At 43.4% G+C, this 21,296-nt stretch overlaps 1 protein-coding gene across 6 annotated transcripts in view; it reads left to right on the top strand.

Annotated features, from left to right (window-relative positions):
- MEIKIN (meiotic kinetochore factor) overlaps positions 1–21,296 on the top strand; it is a 446,824-nt gene that overhangs the window by 391,508 nt on the left and 34,020 nt on the right. For 3 of the 6 annotated variants that reach the window (XM_085614472.1, XM_085614470.1, XM_085614469.1), the window contains 2 exons: positions 6,624–6,761; positions 19,085–19,177. In XM_085614472.1, the coding sequence (XP_085470598.1) occupies positions 6,624–6,761; positions 19,085–19,177 (231 nt within the window). The remainder of the gene's footprint in view (positions 1–6,623; positions 6,762–19,084; positions 19,178–21,296) is intronic. The other 3 variants (XM_085614474.1, XM_085614473.1, XM_085614471.1) reach the window with 1 other exon arrangement.

Here is a 21,296-nt window from a genome sequence, read left to right as displayed (position 1 = left end):
TGATACTGGTGCTTATGGACAAACCACCTTCATGTGGGACTGCAACAAGCGGGGCTGCATAGGGTCATGGACCCTATGCTAGGAGGCTCTGCAGCTCTGGAAATGGCTGGACCAACAAGAAATTTTCCTGGTGCTGAACCACCTGGAAGGATCATTAAATGCCAGGATGGACAATCTCAGCTGTCGGCTCCTAGCAGGTCGCATGTGGCAGTTAAACCTGGAGGTGGCGCAGGGTCTAGCTTGGAAATGGGGAGGACCTAGGCTCAATTTGTTCACTCCGCCGAAAACACACAATGGCAGCACTTCTGGGTATTGGACTTTCTAAGGCATCTCGTGCTCGTGACTCATTCCACCTCAAGTGGGCCTCGAGATTCCAGGATGTCTTTTTGCTGATACCACTCCTGCCCCAGTTCTTAAGAAGATCAGATCCGACTGGACCCAGGTCATCCTTGTGGCTTCAAATTGGGCACAAAGAGTATGGTATGCAGAACACCTGGGCTTGAACATCTGTTGACAGCAGCAGGGCAACGTTCTGCACCCGGGGCTTCACAAACTCCGCCCTCATGCTTGGAGATTGAACAGCAACAGCTGTATTACTTCAACCTTCCTCCAGAGGTAGTCAATGTCACCTTGGCAGCCAGGCGCCATTCAACAAAAACTGTATACGGCTGTTGTAGGGACAAATTTGTGGATTGATGCGGCACTCTGCAAATGTACCTCCTCTATGCAAAGTTGTGACATTTTGTTATTTGTTAGTCCCACGCCCGTAAGGCTTTACTCCGCTCACAGTTAAAGGATTTCGGCTTTTTGCAGTTGCCGAATTGGACATCATTGTTTAAGTCCCCATTTGTTACGTGCTTTTTGAAAGGTTTACAAAATTTGTTTCCTCTCTCTTACGTTGTCATTCCACAGTGGGGCCTTAACTTGGTCCATACGTTTCTGATGTACACTCTTTGAGCTGCTTCACATCAGCTCCTTATGGCGCTCATCCTCAAGACCATAATCCTCATCTCTAGTACATTGGTTCAATGTGTTAGTGAGCTTTACACTCTCTTTGTCAGCCTGACGTACACCACGTTTTTCCCCAGACAAGCTGGTTTTGTGGACATGGGCTTTTTTGCCTAAAGTTGTGATGCCATTCCACATCGTTCAGAACATGACCATGCTGGCATACTCTTCTCCGCCTCACCCCTCTTAGGAGGAAAAGAGACTCCATTGCTTGTACCCAGGAGATTACTGAACCTTTACATAGATCGTATCAAAGAACACCTGCTGGGTGATCACCTCCTTGGGGGGGGGTTCTCTGGAGCAAAAAAATTAGAAGATTGTGCCAAAGAGAACCATCTCCAGCTGCATCTGCTATTCATTGGCTAAAAAGCAGCCTCCAGAAGAACTGCATGCTCATTCTGCCAGGGCCAAAGCTGCTACCACTGCGTTCTCTCTCTCCTGGACATTTACCAGGTGGCTTTGTGGGCGTCCCTCCATATGTTCACGAAGTACTATTGTATCGCCAGTCAGGACAGCTTGGTCCTGCAGGTCTTTCTGGTTTGAATCCAGCCACATACATACTTAAAAATAGGTACTTCTTTGGTATCTATTCAAAAGGTGAGGAATCTGCAGATAGAAGTCTCTATCAGAAGAGCAAATTACTTACTTTTGTTAATGCTCTTTTTGGTAGTGACTCTGACTAGCCACTGATTCTTCACCAGCCTTTCCCTCCTCCCTATTCTGTGAATGGACTCTATCCATTAATAAGATCCCAAGTCTAGGAATATGCACACTGATCACACATATTTGCTTTTGGGACTCTGCGTCTGAGGCTCGGACACTTTTAATATTGGCTCTGTATGTTATTTCTGAAGCAGAGTGGTGTTGGTGTGGCTCTGCCCGCACCACCTACTGGCCCGCAGAGGTGCTTCTGAAAATTTACGGATCCAGTTGCCACTTAGGGAATATTCAAAAGATGAGGAATATGTAGTAAATATGCGTAGTAAATGTAGATAGATTTGAGAGGTCTTAGGGGTCGTGTTCAGCTCCTAGCAGCAATTGCTCACTCTTACTCGGAAATAATGAACAGTTTGATACATTTGCCTACAGAATATGGGAGCATGTCTCTTTTTTTCATTCTTTTTATTTTGGTAATTAGGCATCGTACAACAATTTCATCCAGAGAATCCATAGACAGACAAAGTATATGTGGCATACTATGTGGAACATGCCATCACAGTTCATCAACCACTCAATTAATGTTCGTTTTGAACTACTCAATAATGTGAAGAATTTCTTTGGAGGAGAGGGTAGTTCGGAGATTCTTTTAAAAATAAAATACATTAAGATTTCTGTTCCATGATTCTAAAAATAGCTGTAGAGTTACCGAAAGGCATGCAACATTTATCATTTGCAGTTCCCACGATAATATCTTGTTCATCTATTTGTATTGATTGTTGTAGTATGATGCTAAGGCAATGGAGTAACAGGTGGGGGTTCACAAGTATGGGATTGTGGAAGAAAATACATCTTACATTTAGGGTTATTTAAAGAATCTAGTATTCTGGACTCCATATTCCAGGTGTAGTTGCAGAATAACCTGTGAAGGAAAATATTTCCAGACCTTTCAATTACCATCACTAAACAGTGCTTTGAGCAGAAAGGTGTCAAGTGGGGATGTCCATGTAGTCAGGAATTAGGTTCATAGAGCACACATGGATCACGAAATAAGGGGTTAAAAAATGGCAAACAAGGATATTATAAATTTTACAGCAGAAGGTAAACGTTAGTCTCTTGCCTAAAGCAGACCAGTAGTATAATAGAGGATCAGGAGGATCCCATTCACCCCTGAATACGAGTACTGAAAAAAGCAAAGGCCTAGCAGTGGTTAGTTATACCCCCAGAAAAAGCAAGTTCCTGTATGAAGATTATAGAAAACTGGGGTGAAATTCACTTAGTAACAGAATTTTGACATGGTTAACGTTTCAACTAATAACGTAATATTCCCACTCAAGTTCAAGTTTAATGCTGCTCCTAAGGGTCTTCTATAATGTTCTGAAATACCATGCTGTGGCTTTGTGCTATTACAACTTCTAGATAAGCTCTGGGGTAATCTACGGACCATTCAGTCACATGCATCCTGCTGTTTTTTCCCCATATTTACTTTGTATCTAATAGATTCTCTGAACTCAGCTACCACTGTTTCTGTTACTAGCAAATTTCTAAATGGATCATAGTTCTAGATGGCAGTGGTGTCAGCATGGACATTAGGCCTATGTGCTGGGACCTCGCATACAGTGAGAGGGATGATAATATAAGATTCTAAAAATACTAAAGAGTTTCTCATAGACAATGTGTATAGAAAGGATAAGGGCAACACTGTCTAGTACAGCATTTTATTCAATCGTGAGCCAAGTTATACCGAGAAGGCTCCTGCGAAGCATCAGGACCCATCTAATGAAATGAACCACTGTTAACATATAAGCCACCACAACGCTTGAATTAGTATGAAATGCCATTAAGTGTTTTCTCAGTGTTATCACTAGAATATGTCTAAGTCTTTAGGCCAAGTCGATTAGAGCCATGGCTGTATTGCTAGCAGAAATTGTGTCTACTTGAGACTAACCTATAAATACATGTTATGCTGATTCGTAGAGCACACTTATCATCTGGGAGGGTATCCTGGCATTGAACAGCTGAGTCTCTAGTCAAACCTAGCGCTTTGTGGGACTCCTTGAAAAGCCACGTCTTAAGCCTGCAGAAGTCAAGTTGTGAGGAGGAGGCTCTCGTGTTGTGGTAGGTGGTCCACCCTTTAGGAACAATCTATGAAAATGCTCAACGGTTTGTGAAACCATATGCGATTGTTAAAGTTTGCTGGTCCATTGTTATGTAGTGCTTTGAAAGTGAAAGTGAGGGTGAGGAGTTTGAATTGTGCTCATTTGTGTATGTGTTATTGTGTATGTGTTATTTATTTTATGGGAAGCCAGTTGAGTATGTGGTATAGTGCGATATGAGTGCTACATGGGGGGTGTGAGAGTTATTCTGGCTACAGAATTCTAAATGGTCTGCAGACTTTTTGTGAGTTTCTTGTTGATCCCAGCATGGAGGGTGTTCCCGTAATCCAGCTTGCTTGTGACCAGAGTGTGCATGATGCTTTTCCAGGTGCTAATTGAGAGCTATTTGAAAATCTTTCCCATCATCTCCAGGGTATGGAAGCATGAGGCGGTGATGGTGTTTATTTGTGTGGACATGGCAAGTTTGCTGTTGATTACGATCCCAAGGTTCCTGGCGTAGTTGTCAGGGGTGGGTGTCGGTCCTAGTTCTGTGAAGTCTTTCCAGTAAGGAAGAATCAGATCTATCCGAGAATGTGCCCTTGGACTACAATGTAATGTAGACTTTGGATGAGGTTGGTGTGGCAGAAAATGTCAAATGCTGCTGAGAGGTCTAAGCGGATGAGGGCCTTAGTGTCTCCTCTGTTCAGAGCCATGCAGATGTCATCTGTGGCGGTGATGAGAGCAGTTTCCGTACTGTGTTGGGTCTGAAACCAGACTGATTGCTGTTGAGGAGTTGGTGGTTATTGAGGTATTCGGTGAGGTGTCCGTTGATGATTTTCCCCAAGACTGACCGGGAACGGTAGCAGGGAGATCGAGCAGTAGTTGGCAAGCATTGAAGGATCCACAGAGGGTGAGCCACATTCTTTTCCATACATTTTCACATATATAGTTAGAAGGGATATTTGTGAGTATTACCTGCAGTTCAAACATGCTTTGTTTTTCCTGCAATAGACAATAATTCTTTCCAAATACTACGAAAGGGGGGTTATCCCATATGAATGTGTTTTTTATTGCACTACCCCATCAAATATTGACACAACAGTTTTATATACACATTTTAACGTTCCACTGGAAGACCATCTGTTCCATCCACCTTCCACTTTGAAAAATATTTCATGGCGGGTAACTGTCTTAGAAAGGTTTTGCTCTATCAGAGTTTGCAGGCCAACTGTACTCTGTGTAAACATATGCATGTCAGCTTAATTTCCAGAGAGTTTTAATTTAATGCATAGTTTGTACAATGAGATGGGTTCTGTATGACCATTAATGAAAGAATCGTTCCACATTACCCGCCATAGTCGAACTCTGGAGCATTGGCTAAGAGTCATTTTCACTATTTTGACACGTTTTATAGCATTAATTTGTGCTTTAACCTGTGCCAAAATCCTACCACATATAGCTCCAGATTAGAAGAGCCACAAACCAAACATAACTGACACATAATAGTTCATTTTGACGTTCTGCTCACTTTCTTGCTGATGGATGTTCTTAAGGGTCAGTAAAGACAACACTTATGAAATGCCTTTACCCCTCAGGCGATTCACCAAACTCAATTGTTGTACTTGTGCAGCCCATAGAGCTTAGTAGTGTTTAAGACCCCCAAGATAGTGTATCTATTATGTCACTTGGATTCAATGCATAGTGAAAGTAGCTAGCTCAACTGAAAGAAATCTGAACGAGTTTAGATTTTGGCTCCCTAAAAATGCTCATAAAAATATTATGTAATGATGAAGATGTTGTGAAAATATATACTCAAATGCTTAAATTTGTTGAACTGTCCTATAGATTAAAAATTACACTGAACAAGACGGAACATAAGGTGAATATATTTTTGGTCTAACATGTAGTCCTCTTAATATTTCGCAAAGCTTCCTACTATCTCAATTTGAGTACCCTGGGTTACACTGAACAGGACTGAATGTAAGGTCAATATATTTATGGTCTCACCAGTGGTTGTCCTAGTTCCCAGGATTTTTTCCCATTTCCTAAAGTTTTCTGCCATTCTGATTTGAACACCCTGGGGTACATTTTTCAAGCGGAATTTGTTACATTCAGAACAGCGTTCAGTGGCGATATGGATGGCGAGGCCTACTCCAGAACTGAGATTGTCGCGGAGGACTGTACATATGTTAATAATCATCTATTATTATATAATCTGTATGTAGATCTTAGAAAATTGAAGATTTATTATGGTTCTTCTTTAATATTAGTCTTGGCCAAGAATCTTATTGTTGGTAGGCCTGGGTCGGTGAACTTCGCTCCATTCGTGGAGTTTTCTGCACTCTGCGGAGCTCAGAAAGCGATCGCGAACGGGAAGTTTGCGAGCTCAAGCTATCGCTCCGGTAGAATTTCTACCCGAGCTGCAGGAATACCAGCACAAACTGCAGTTCGCACTGCACTCCTCCACTCATGGAACTTCGCGGAGTGTTTTTGTATCTTCGAAGAGTTCCGCGTAGTAAAACTCTGCGAACTACGCCCAGGCCTATTGTTGGTTGTGATTTAGCACCACAGTGCCACACTCGCCATCGGTTATTGGGGCTGCAGAGTATTAAGTGTGGTCCTAGAAGGTACAGCAAAGACATACGTACATAAGTATGGCCAGCATTGTCATATGACTATCTGGCTGCCTTGGTACAGTTTGGGAGAGCTGTCAGTTCACAAATGGATCTCATAAGACATTGTTTGTCCTGTTGTGTTGGGAAAATCCTTGCAGTCATTTATGAAATAGTCCACAAAGAAGTTGTGTTGTGCTTTTTGTAGTTTTTAGTTTTAATGCGCGTTTAATAACTTTTGTTTTTGTAGCTGGATATCTCACCAGTGCACATGCCAACGTTGGATGAAGAACTGGTGCCAAATTCAACTGGTCCTTTTGTTTGTTCTAGTGAAATTGTTGCTGCTTCTTCCAGTCTGGAAAATAACCAACAAAGCATAGTTCCGCAGGTTTAAAATATGTATTTAACTTGTTTTTCTTTAATATATAAATGTAAAGCAATAGAATGCAACTAATGTTCATGCTATTAGTGCAGCTGCTACTATTACATCATTAACAATGCATTCTGAGCCAGCTACAACTTGTGGGTCAGGCGTGGTCCATATTGAGTGATTTACCTTGACCCAGGCATTCATTATTGGTTGAGACAACATCCAAGACAATCTTTGACTATCGGACAGTCTTGCCTGGCCATGTTTGTACAAACAGGTGCCCAGAAATACGCTCAGGGAAAAGTTCATTGGTCCAGCTAAGCTCCTTAGCGCTTTTCTTTATTTTTTAGTAACTTGTTTAATCGCGGGTCGAAGGGAATATTACATGGGACTCGTAAACGAAAAAGAAATACAAAACACATTGCACTTAGTTTTTGAGACCCTGAATGAGGTCCGTGTTTTTTTGGTGGCAGACACGCCTTCTACCTTAGACATTGGTTGAGATACTGAGCATGGAAGGGGCACTGGCTTTCTTGTGTGAAGAGTGGGTTCTTTGTGCTGGGGTTTGAACCGCACACTGTGCAAATCATGAATGTTGTGAGAGTAAAGAACACATTTTTTTATCATGAAGGTAGAATATTGGCCATACAGCCAGCTTGAACAGTATACAGAACAACATTACTCTGACCTAAAGCAAATTGAGCTATATCCAATGTGTTTTGACATTCTTTTTTATGGAATGACATTCTGTACTAAGTTGTGCTTTGGCTAAATGTTGCTATCTAGTATGAATGGCGGCTCGACAGGATGTTACTTGCGTCTTCTTCCGTGGTTAATTTGTAAAAAAATAAGTGCTGGGGCTCTAGTCAGGAGGCAACTTGCACCAGAGCTCCTGCCTCTCCTGTTAGTGCAGCCTAAAACAGAACCAACTACTAACCATGAAAGTGGGGAGGGGATGTGGCATAATGGTCAGAGCTGTCTAATTCGAAGCTGGGGAACCAGGATCGAGTCTCGGGGCCAGCTCAACATCGTGTCATTCTGGGAAAATCATTACTTAATCTCTCTGTGCGTACAATATATGAATGTGTCCTTAACTGGTGCTCATAAAAAGTGCGGTGTTGATGATTAAGTGCCGGTGCTGAGCACCGGAAACCACCGGCTCAAATTAAGCACTTGCTGCCTCCTCTTACTATGTCCACTCCTTAGTAGGTTAAGGAAAGCATGGTTAAAACTAATTTTACTAAATCAACTAGAGGATATAGACCTCCTCAACAAGGTCTTGTTTTTTGTACTGATGATTTTTCCATGAATCATACGGTTGTCCAATTAGTTGCTAGGGCATGCAGTGGTGTGAGTTATCTGAATTTGATATTATAATTGTAACTTGAAGCTATACCCTAATTCTATCTCCAATGAGCCAGAGTTTGAGATTTCATACACTCCTTGCTCGAATCGTTCACTATGGTCAGACTGGGAGTCCCTAGTAATAGAACAAATATAAATAAATAGAATTGAAAGGAATACATGGTATATCAGCATTGTTTATTTAGCTATGCATTCAACGAATTATAAAATGCCCAATGAGTCTGAGAGGTGATTAGCGACACTCTCTACTCTACCCCTCTAGAAGCCATCTTAAATTACAGCCCTGTTCATTTTGCCTGAGGCAGTCCAGATCAAGTGGTGTACTCTGGATCATCTGGTGGACTCGACCACCATCTGTTGCGTTTCAGTTTTTCATACACAGTTTGCTTGTTTATTTGATTCCCCCTGGTTTTCCCACCAGTTGATTCTTAGTTGCAGCCATTGGCTTTCCCTGGAGCCTGTGAAGTGCTATCTGGGTCACTGGAAAGTTAGTCCAGAATATTATGGCAGAATCTTACACCAAGGAGAAATCTTGTGCCTCATGCTAATATTCTGCATATTTAGTGTTTGTACTGTCTACACTAGTGGTCTTAAAACAGTTGATGACAGAAATGGGGTGTAGGGGATAGATTTGAGGAATATTTGGAGACCCTTTCCCTTTGACATCCACTTCCAGCCAGTATATAGATGACAAAAGATGTTAGATATGACCCATTACAGAGTGGCTTACTGTCACTCATTTTTTTAATTTAAAACAAAGAACTTGACAAAGGCCTATAGACAACTTTGAGAGAGAAATCGCTAATTGGCAACTGAATGCCATTAACATTCATGCTCCTACAAACTGAAACTTCTCTGATTAGGCGGCATGAAGCATCTAAATGGTTTACGACCGACCTAAAATCAGCTAAATTCGGAACACGTCAGGCAAAAAAAGGAAATGGCGAAACACCTACTTAATAGAATCCAGAGAACAATATACCTTGTCTAAAGGCCTACAAAAAAGCCATATTGGTGGCAAAAAAGTTTTTTTTACTAATGAAGTATTGAACTCAAATAATAAGACTAACGACATTTTTAACACAGTAAGGGAACTATTTAACCCTGATCGTGTGACCCCTCCAATTACTGCCACACAGAAACGATGTAATGATTTAGACTTCTTCTTTGTAGATAAAATTAAGTAAATTTAAGAATCTATAGGTTCCAGCCACAAGGATGTGAAGAACACCAACTCCGACCTTATGGCTAACTTTTTATGTCTAGACAACGAACAGCTCATGGAACTTCTAAACAAAGTAAAATCATGCTCCCCTAAAGATGCCTGCCCCCCTACCCCCCCCCCCCCCCATATACAAATATCGATTCTCTCAACATTTCTGGAGACTATTCTCTCCCTACTGAATTTATTCTCCGCCCAAGGGACAGTACCATCAGCCTTTAAAGAAGCAGTGATTATTATGCTTAAAAAAAAAACAAGGTGTTGGCCCTCCGAGGCTGGACAATTATAGGCCTATATCCCTTCTCCCATTTCATAGAAGGCACCAGTTTCTTAGATTCCCACCAGACAGGCTTTCGCTCATCCCACTCCACTGAATCTATTATTTTATCTGTCATAGATGACCTAAAAGGAAAGGCTGATGTGGACTGCACTCATGCCTTTATTCTCCTAGACCTGTCTACAGCCTTCAATACTGTCAATCATGACATCCTGATGGAACGTACTGCTGCAGCAGGTCTCAGGTGCTGCCCTAAACTGGTTTAAATCCTTTTTAGAGGACTGGAAGCCATCAGTGTGGCTTTCGCCCTACAAATCTGGCATCGTCAACATGAATTGCGGAGCACCGCCGGGCTTCTCTTTGTCTCCGCACCTCTTCAATGCATATATTCGCCCCCTCATATTCACGCTTCATCAGATGGGAGTGAAGTTATACAACTATGCTGACAATATGGAGTTGATCTTCTCCATCGATGATTTCACAATCTCCAAGGAGTTTCTCAGGACGACCATGCTGTTCATCAGCAATTGGATGAACAAAAATCAATTAAAATTAAACTCCGAAAAAACTGAAATCGTCATTCTTATTATTGCACTGGACCCCCGCCTACTGGCCTTCGGCGCAAGGCCCTGCACTGACTCCTAAGAACTCGATTAAAAGCCTAGGCAGTCCAATCGACTCTGACCTCTCCATGAACTTGCAGATTGGTTCGGTCACCTCTGCCTGTTTTTTCCAAATTCGGAAACTGCGGAAAATTAGAAGGTTTTTCAGCAGAGAGGCCAGCATTCAAATCATCATTGATCTTATCAAAAATTGATTATGCAAACGCAATTTATCTTTGCCTCCAGTGTAACCAGAAACACCGTCTGCAGCTGATACAAAATCAAGCAGCCAGAATGAACTATCAACAAGGCAGACGATGCCATGTAAAAACGCTGCTGAAGGTGCTCCACTGGCTTCCAGTGGAGCAGCTTTCAATGTACAAAACAGGATTTATACTGTTCAAAGCTATACATGGTACTGGTCCTAAGTATATATCTTCAAGAATTCATAGATACTCTCCACAGCGCACCCTAAGATCTATGCATAGGAATCTATTGGTGGTTCCCAGATTCAGACGCAAACGGACAGGAGGGTCGCGGTTCTCAACTTAGGGACCCCAATTCTCTGCCCTCATCATTGAGACTAGAAACAGACTATATGCGCGTGAGGAGAAAGCTGAAGACTTGACTTTTTACTCAAGCCTACAGCTAGACATGGACTTTTCTGAATCAGTGACTCCAAAGAATAACCCAGCGCCAAGCGACCTGTTTGGTGAACGTGCGCTCTACAAATTTTCAATAAAATAACATAATTGTTATCAGCATGATGAGTTTCTTGACCAGAGACTGGCACCAACTCTTCTCCCCCGCCCCAATATTAAGGCCCCACCCCTCCCAGGGGGTCTGCACCCGAGTTTGAAGGCCTCTGGTCTACACCCTAATCGTGTGCTGAATGACTGCATGATTTGCCAAACATTTTACACAAATCCTTGAAGGACACAAAAAGGCTTGCTTTCTGACTCCGAGTTACTACGTCTAGGAATGCCTCACATCAGGGAATGATACAGTAACAAGTTTACGCTTTCTTCTTCATCAGTAAAGGCACAAAAAAGGAGTTATGAAGTTTACGTTACCAGACCTAAAGTCAATAAAGATGCATTACCCAAATTCATTTCTATGCTGAATATTACTTCTTCATTAAAATCCAATTTGCCTTCTCAGAAGAGCACATAAACCTGCACTGTACATCTCTCGGAGGCTTTTGATCCAGTTGACCATTCAACATTACTATCCCTTTTTGTTGTCCTGGATGAACTTTAGGGGAATTAGGATTATCTTGGATTAGTTAGATCATTCCTTTTAGGCTGTATCTGATCCTCCCAAATGAAATGTGAAGTGCCCCAGGGATCCATCCTTTCTCCACTATTTTTCAGTCAAAACTCTAGTGCATACAGTGGCCAGGTTTGGGTTGTCTATTCATCAGTATGCTGATGGCACCCAACTCTACTACGTCTCACCAGAGTTGATATATTTTACCTGAAGTTGCTTTTAGGCAATCAAAACCTGGATTGCACAATGAATTTTCAAATACATTCCTCATAAACCAGACTTTATTCAGTTGTCTGCCAGATAAAATAAATGCTTCAAATGGTACCACATTTCTGGTTGTGGATTCTGACAGGTGTCTCGAGTTTCTTCTTGATTTAAAACTTTCTATTGTGAGCATATACCTATAAAAACAACAGACTGCCCGCTTTCTACTGTCTCTTCCACTACATGTGAAATCATTCCTCCCTGCGCAAGTTTTCATGGATGGTGACAATATATATGACAATCCCTGGTGCCAGCTGATATTTGTGGGGACAATTCTCTCACAATCAGGGTCCCTAAATGTGCCCTTTTACATTCAGCCACAAGACTGATCAAGTGCACTTAGGAATACGAGTAGATTATCCCTATTCTTTTCTTTGAACCAGCTGCGGTGTAGAGGTTGAGCTTACTTGCCTTACATATAAGGCCCTTACCTTGCAACAACCCTTATATTTGGCAGTATACCTCCAGATCACTGTTGGGATGCCCACCAATAGTAGTAGGTCTCTTGCTCACTTTGATGTCCCATTTGCCAAGAAATTACATATGGCCAATCTAGCATTTTTGACTGGCCAACCTCTTTTCCCCTCGATTAGACTTAGTCCTACACTCCTTGCCTTCAGAAAAGAGTTTAAACCTTGTTTTTAAAAAAACTTTCTTGGTTTTGTTGATTTTTCTTCTACCCTTTATCTGATAATGTAATTTCTGTGATTGTAATGCATTTTCCTAGTTACCTTTTTAAGTTATTTTATTGGCAGTTTAGATAGTGGATAACATAGTAATATTGCAGAATTGCCTGCAGGACAATCAAAGAGCTAGAGATATTGGTTCAGCAGTCAAAACATTGCTAGTGAAGAAAACATATAAGCATCAGACACATCACAAGAAAAGCACATTCCGGTCTTCCACCAAGTTCTCTATGTGGCGGTTGCCCAGCCCAGTTGGTGTCAGTGTGGGCGTGATGCTGGGGCTGCGATAGTAACGGCTCTCCGGCCGCCCCTGCATCCACCGTTGAGGGCCCCCGAAATGGGTTGTGCCACTGCAGCACTGTAGTATCGGCGCCCCACCTCAGCTCGGTTCGCGTTCCCCCCCAATCCTTACACACAAGGAGTGGTGGTGGGGGCGGGCTCAGTGTTGTGAGGGGGTGGGGGTATGGCACGAGATAGTAAACCATGGAGATGCCAGCTACAAATGACGTACTGGAGCTGGAAATCGGAAAAAACTAGAAGGTCTTTTGCCGAGCACGTGCGCTCTGCGGCTGTACAACACACCTCCCGATTTGAATAGTTAGAGCATGAAGGGCAGTCAGAGCTTGTATCGGACTCAGTGTGAGGTGAAATGGTAGGTTATAAGTGGGTTCAGACGAGGCTGTCGTGAAGAGGTGAGACATGGACGCAGCGACGCTGTGTGATCCACACATGAGCTGCTTAGGCGCGCTGACTGCCACATGCAGCCGGCACTCCATCAAGCAGGACGTGGGGTGATTAAAAAGTGTCTCTAGCTATTTTTATATATTAATATGCGCAGGCGGGGGGGCTAATGTATTTAAAATTGTACTGTCGGCGCACGAGATGCTCGATAAAAGCTTGGAAGGCGCGCTTGCGTGGAAAGTTTTTCCTTAAATTAGAAGAGCAGACGTGCCATGATGCCACATAATAGACCCCTAGCTGGGTCGACGGAGACGTGGCACTGGCACAGACAGTCTGTGGTGTGACATCGTACGAGATGGTGTAAGTACTTGTACATTTGCACAGCGGGTTGAGTTTGCTGCACAAAGTTGTGTAGAATATGCGTATCGCTCGTCCCAGTTTCATCATGCCAGACTTGTTACAAATCGTACCTTTCCCATTTCATAGTCCTTATAACAGGCGGATAAGTAAGGTCACGAAATCAGGCAACCACAATTGCCTTTGAAATGTAATAAGCCTTTGAGGCAGCATGGTTAACAAGCGCGGCCGCGAAAGTGAAAGCAACCGCTCTGTGTTAATTAGTAATATGATCCAGGAATGCAGCTGGCACACTGCGTGCTGCTGCTCGCTACTGAGACCCAAAGGCCATGGGAGGGAACGTTTAGAGAAAAGGCGGGACATGCACCCGCCTTTGGCCAATTGCGTGCTTTCATTTTTCAAATCCACACGCAAAGGCCAATACAATGTGTGGAAAATCTAAAGCCATACGCACGAGTTTTCTGAAAGTGTGGAGTGATTCCAAGAGGCCCTCTCCTAGAGCAGCGCATGTGCACTGCGCTAGGCTGGACCTAAAAAGGGATCTTCTTTGTCTGTGTTGCCAGAGTGATGGAAGGCCTTGCCTTCTCTCTCTGTATCCAGTTCCTAGCCAGCTGATCTGAGGTTTAAACTGTTTCTTGTAATAGTGAGGCTGCGTTCATGGTGATCCCTAGGCCCAGCAGGGAGTTAAGGCACCCTTGGTCTAGACCACTTCACAGAAGGGTAGTCTGCGTTTCATCTCGCCACTCATAAGCCTGCTTAAAGACCTCTGCTGACTGTTGCTCCCATCCTAGCCCTTGCTTGTGTGTTACCTCTTTGAGCTCCATCTTCTGGTGGTCTCGTTAGAGCTGCCACTTTTAAAAGAAGAATCCAATGGCTCACTGCTGGCATCCTCAGGCAGCATGGAGAAAACATCCTGTAAATCCTTCTCTCTGGGGGTGTCACTCTTTCTTTTGTGGTTCAGTGATCTGGGGAGGGAGGAGACATGACAATAGGTGCACAAGCCCTAACTCTTTCCCTTAGATGGCTTAATGGGTATTCCTATTTCTCTCTGGTTTGTTTTATGCCACAGACTTGAAATTCATGCTTGCATTTGCTCACTTTCTTATACCAATTAAGAAATGCAGGCTTTCGCTCAGCATCTATCTTATTTTTAGAATCCTTCAGTTTCTTTCTAAAGTTGCTCAACTGTTCTAGATCAAAAGTATCCTCCTCAAGAAAGCATTTCTTCCCATCCTCATTAGCGAGTCCCTCCCACTGTTTGCTAAATTTGCCCCTGAATTTACTGGAGTGGCAGTACATGCCCTGGGCAGGAGTCCCTTTCATTTAGGGTCCATTATACTTGGATTTGTCTGCCCCCATAACGTCCCCTTCATTCGTAAATGGGAAACAAAAAGTGGTCTGCTGGCCTTGTGTCGCAGTGCATCTCTTGTAGGAAGGATGACAAGAAAACTGAAAGAAGTGTAAGGGATCCCTTGGTTACTCTCGATGATCTTGTGGAGGAAGGAAGGGAGAAAAAGTATCATGAAACTTGCACTCAAAGATTCCCTAGCTTTCATCCTTTATTCGGTTATGCGCCCAGAAGGGCTAACAGAGGGACTTGTGCGGCTGGATCAGAGAGTTTTTGTCTCGAACATTAATCCTTCAATTCTCTGTGCTTTGGGTCCTGGCATACCTTCCAATCTTCCATCAGCATGAGGTTCATTACTTTCTAGAAGACAACAAAGAAGAAGTAATTAGAGCCATTGTGCAAAAGGAGTCAAAGTAGATCATTATGGTTCTCAGTATTATCAGGAGTTGTATCCTTACTATCCTCTGTGGTACATTCTCGTAGAACCAATCATGACGCAGGATTAGTATGATTTCCTCTTCTGTCTCCCAATAGACCATGGCTAACTTTTATGCAAAAGTTCTACCTCCTGATCAATATCTATGTCAGACAGAAATGGACAGCTTCTGCCTCACACGTGTCACTCATCCTGAGCTAGAAGTACAACCTGCTACACATACTTGGGAAGAATAGGGAAGATGGCTGAAACCCTAGAAATGCCAGCTAGATAATATTGGCTGCTGTTCACATGATCTTAGAAAACGCTTCCGGGTGCTTCAACTTCTCCAGGACATGCAAAGAAAGTAATGCATCTTATGGTTTTAAAGAGCAGCTTAGACATTTGGTAATCAGTCCCTAGCCTGAACATTTGTGAGGAAAGGGAATGCTTTTTAAGAGCTCTGCTGCCTCTTCTGCAGAAATACTTAGATTTGAGAAGAAGTCCAGATTCTTTCCCTGTGTGCCTCATTGATCACCCAGATTCCCTCAAAAGATATTAAGACATTCTGGCAATCCCATGCACTGTTCCTCAATGACGGCAGATTGTTGGATACCTTTGTAAAAAGATCTGCTACCACAATTAAGGCAACAACCACTCCAAGTCATTGTAAGATGTGGCACAATGGCTAGCAAATTATAGACCTACTTCTGAAGTATTAACCCAGTGGAGACCAAACGTTTTCAAAGAGAAACTGAGTTGGCTTCTGCAGTTTTCATGGACGTGACCAACCTATGTTTTTAGGTCTCGCTAGCGTAGGCTGCACACATGCGCAGTCTCACTGGCGAGATTTAATGTTTTTTGGATTTTTCAGTAAAGGGCTTTAAGCCCCGCCCCTTTTTCCCGTTGGCCGGCGCCACCGTTTATGCTGAACAGCGGCCAGCCATTGGCAAAGAGCTGTTGGTGACGTTTTCGCTCTGCTTTTTCTGCCATCCCACTTGGACGGCCTCGCCTGCTTGCTTTCCTTCTGAAGTAAAAGGTTTCTTATCTTTATGGGGCCAAACACATGGCCCCATAAAGATAAACCTTTTAGCAGGCGAGGCCGTCCAAGTGGGACGGCAGAAAAAGGTGAAAACGTAATGGCGAGCGCTTGTTAAGATGTTGGTCGGAGGTGTGGGAGCACCCCCTTGCCCCGCTTCGTCAGAGCCGTGGGACCCCAGTACGATCAGAGACACTGATTGCCGCCAGTCGCAGCAAGTCCCGTAGTATTGGAGCTGCGGAGCTCGGCCGCCTGCAGGCTTGACCGGTGCAGACCGCCAGGGGACCGAGTGACACTGTGAGCGGAGCCAGCCACAGGACAGAAATCTACCGGTTCATAAACCGGCCAGGCAGGAGCTGGATAGTGAGCTGGCAGAGGACGGAACTGCCATAAAAGCCCTAGAGTGCACCAACGAGGCCTGAAACGAAGATCGAGTCCCGACGAGGAAAGATCAATGTCTAGCCTGATGAAGTGATCCGGAGGCTCTCTTTCCTCTCCCGTCCCTACCCGAGGAACAGAGTGTGGCACCGGTGGCATTGCGGGAATAGACATGGGGCCACTGCGAGGATCGGCATGAAGAGGAGAACTCTACGGGGCCCGGTTCAGACGTGAGTAATGGCCTAACCCCTGCGACAGAAGGGTCCTTCAGCCAGAACTAAGGCGGTGTGGTCCAGGAGACTGTGCAGCGCTCAGATTGGAACTGCGGCTAGGTGCAGCTGCGGCCAGACGACCGATCCGCCCTCAGCAGTGAGAGCACCGACCCAGCTGGTTCAGATCAGCGCCATCACCAACTTAATATCAACCGGATCACGGAGTAAACTGCGGGACGAGCAGCGCCACACATGCCCTCTAGCCAACCCCACTCTTGCTTGAATCAACGGCTTGGGCAGTATGTAGTGAGGCCCTGTGAAAATACTCTTTACATGAGACAGACAAATGCTACCAGCGAAGACAAAGTGAGGCGACTTGAGGTCTGACCCAGAGATGGCAGCTTCAAGAACAAGTGATGGGCTATAATTCGGGCCCCAGGTGGAGGGCATCCAGCAGCGGCGGGCCCGTGGAGGGGGCTAACTAGCACGTGCCCCCACATTGCCCTGTTCTTGGCTGTAAGCCTTGTATTGGTGATTGACAGACCATAAGCCTAGCCCTATGAAGCGGTTTTTGTATAACTCAGCAGTAGTTGGAGAGATGTTGGTAAAACCAAAAGGGCGCGGGCCCTCACAATCTAACAAGATGGTTAACTACGCCATCCCGAAGCTCACCAGAATTACGGAGGAAGATGGGGCCAAGGAGACCTCGCTAGCAGCGATAATGGCGGCTGTCAGATGTGAAGGGCTCACTGGAACCCAAGATAGACTAAACCTGTTTTTCAGTTCCCCATACAAGGTATGGCTACTACTGTGCTGTAAACCAGACCAAAACATTACCTAGTTTGAGTGAGACTAACTTAACACCAAGTGTGGCTCAATTCTATTCAGCAGTTGTTGCTGTAGTGGGCAACAAAACCTCCTCTGTGGCTTAACATGGGTAATTCTACATTAGGATTTCCCAATATATCTCACCTCTTTCCTACTTTGACCAAACTGCATGAAATGGGAAATTAAGAAACAAACTTGAGAGAATCAGGGGCTGTCAAATGTCATACACATTTGTTAAAGGGAGCCAAAGTTAAAAGTAGTGCTAATTGTTCAATGACCATTTTCTGGGAACGTACTGACCCAAAATTACAGTATCCATTGCAAAACATGTAAAATATATGAGAAACATTGCATCACGGGCACAGGAAGCAGTCACACTTCATGAACTTGCTTGAGAAGATTTTTCACCCTTTCCTCTTTTCAAACAAGCATTGGCATAGCCAATAGGTCTCACTTTTGGGACCTTATAAGTGTTTAACCATGCAACAGTTGATGTTGTTGCACCAAAGATATTGTGCTGCATAACTAAATACTTATAAGGTCCCAAAAGCGAGACCTATTGGCTATGCCAATGCTTGTTTTAACAGCTGTTAGTTGTTGCCTTTCTTTGCAGGCATAGGTGGCTCTACAGCACGTTTTTGTGGCCCAAGGTGAGGGTACATGTCCTTAATATACCCTTTGACAGAGACTCACTCTTCATCCAGTATGTGGTCTGGGAGGCGTTTGACACCATTCTGTATGTAGTCATTGTGGTTAGGTGTGATTCATTTTTGTGATTCTTTTAATACTTTTTACATTGTACCTCTTTGTTGATTTAGTGGAATGTTTTTACTTTCTTTCCAAATAGTGAATCCCTGTGTTCCATTGATGATATTGCACCACAATTTCCGTCGTTATTAACTTTTGCAGGTGGTACATGCGTGCTTTAAACTCCTCCGAATGTGGCAGACTGTGCAAAATTCCCGCATGGTAATTCTTTGTCCCCAATAGTTATTCCCCATACTTAGGGGTTTGACTCATAAGTACGCGGTACTATTAGGGCGTTAGTGGGTGGTTAATGTAATTACATGTGCAGAGTTGGCACCCCACAAGTGCCATGCAACTCATATTTGAGGCCTTGGTGCTGGATTTGTAATGTACGTTCTATTGTCTCTAGGGTAGAGTGAATTTCGTGGGTGGATTTGACATAAGAATGACCAAATGGAAAGAAAATATCAACATGTCCTTTTCAGTTGTCTAAGTGCTGCCCTGAAGAACAGCAAGAGTCCCAAACACTTGTGAATAATGAAAAAAAATAGCAGATTTAAGTACAACTTTATCACCATAACATTTTTTAATAATGTGTTTAAATATGTTTTGTTTGTCTTTGTTGCTTTTTAATGTACCACCTTGGTACAGTCAGCGATGGAGGTCCCCACTGGAAAAGCCGAATTTGAGGGAATGCAACAGAATATTGGAGATGAATGCCAGAATATCCAACATATGAGAGAGGTGACTTGGATTTAATACATTGTCAGTATGTGTGCTCATCCAAGGATGTCCAATTGTAAATGTTTTGAACCTTGGAGTTGTTTTCCTGAATTGTTAGTCCTATGTTGCATGCCACGAGTATTAGTAGTATTATTTATTTTGATTATATTAATATAATAAAAACAATTACAATAATTTACAAGTAAAAACACATACTAATAGATTCAAGACCTAGACACATGGGATTACGTTGTCATTATGAACACTAAATTATGAAACACACAACTGATTGAGGACTGGGCCTAAGTGAACAAAGGACAAGCATAAGAAAGTCCTGCTTATCTCGACCCTTGTGGTTCTGTGTCAGTTATGCGAAAATAAGACCAGTGCTGGTGCAAAAACCAAGTAGCAGCAATATCAGAGCGATGCAGCAAATTGAAATAAACTGCCTGATGTGCTAAAACAACCATGATGCCAGGGGTTGTCTCTAGAAACATTGTTGTGTGTGGGGGAAGTGGCTGGGATAGTTGGCTTGAATCTGCACTCCATTGTACTTACACCACTATCTTTCCGCCAGATGATGATGCTATAATATCTGTTTGGCCTGTATCGTGGTTAACTACTATGGCTACTGTTGGTGTAATGGCTGAGTGTCATTATGTGCAATCTGAGCAAATTCAATATAAATTGTTATAAAAAAAAGAATCTTGATGGTGAAAATGCATTGCAGACAAAAAGACCATCGCTGGTTAAAAAGGTGACAGTTGACAAGGAGACAACTGGGTCCGCAGTAAAGTACTAGTGCAAAACCAAATAATAACTGCAATTCGTCTAAAATGGTGCAGCCTAACGAGTTTACCTAACGCAGGAGTTATTCACACATAGTGGGGAACCCACTAATTTCGGTGGTTGCTAACAGGTCTTCGAATGAGAGAATCCATCTCGCAGTATTCGACAACAGGGGAATCTTTTCCGTGTGCTGATAAAAATAAACAAATGCTACCAACAAGGCAGAGAAAATGTTGCTTTCACACTGAACCAAGCATATACTCGTGCTGGTGAATGTACCAAAACTCCTCGAAGTCTACTGTTCGTCAAACGGTTGGGGCCACTGTAAAACTCCAGACGAACAGGAAAGTGCAGAAAACTTTGCGTGTCCCGAGGTGCCTCCCTCCTTAACTGTTAAGTACAAACAACAGTGATCCTCAAATAGTTGGGATAGTGATTAGATAAATATAGTTCTGAATCGATACTATATTCTGGAAGTCCAGCCGGACAACCGATTTAATTATTCCAATTTTAAATTTTCATACATATAACAAAATACATGTGGGACACAGTCCTGTGTCCAAATAGAACAATGACATTAACAAAACAAACAAGGCATTTCAGGCAAGACAGAATTTGAAGCTTTTTAGATTATCCAGTGGTATAAGCTTTTTACAAAACAGCTAGTGCACTTTTTCAACACAATGGAATAACGTGCATGCTATTTTAGAGGGGGTCGACGATGTTTCGATCCTTTTAGAGGAGTACTAGGATAATCATCAGGACTTTGATGTGTACATGCCTGATTGTGAACGAAATTGCCTGCGGGGAAACAAAAAGGGGGTGGATGTAGAAAAGGAAAATAAAGGAAAAATAAAGAGATTTCAGGCGGTCCGCTCGTGGTCTGTTGAACATGGTGAATTCGCACAAGGGATGCAAGTGTGGTTCCAGGAGTGCATGCGGATGTGTAGGCATGCGTGGGGTACAGGAGTCAAGAACGGACGCGAATAAAGCGTTTATGTGGTAAGTGAACGGATGGCCTATCGAGGTGGTAATAAGAAGAAGTCAAAGCGGTTGTTGTGAGAACATATATCCGAGGTGCATGCGAATGAAAAGGCATGCATAAGGTATAATAATTGGATCCACTAAGTAACGGGTGCATCGTCACGTCGCCTCCATTATCCATGCTGTTAAGGACCTCCCCAGGTTTCCATCAAACAGGTCTTTCGGCTGACAATAGATCTGGATCCCCAAGTAGCGGAATGTGAACTCTCTCCATTGCACCTCCGTACCATTCAGAGTGTACCCCGGACGCGGCCTCCCTCGCTGAACGCATAGATGCAGGATTTGCCAGCATTCACTCGAAGCCCTG

Source organism: Triturus cristatus, chromosome 7, assembly GCF_964204655.1.
Source record: "Triturus cristatus chromosome 7, aTriCri1.1, whole genome shotgun sequence".
In the NCBI taxonomy this organism is placed as follows: Eukaryota; Metazoa; Chordata; class Amphibia; order Caudata; family Salamandridae; genus Triturus; species Triturus cristatus.
The sequence above is the reverse complement of the archived record's forward strand: the minus strand, read 5'-3'. Positions and strand labels throughout refer to the sequence as shown.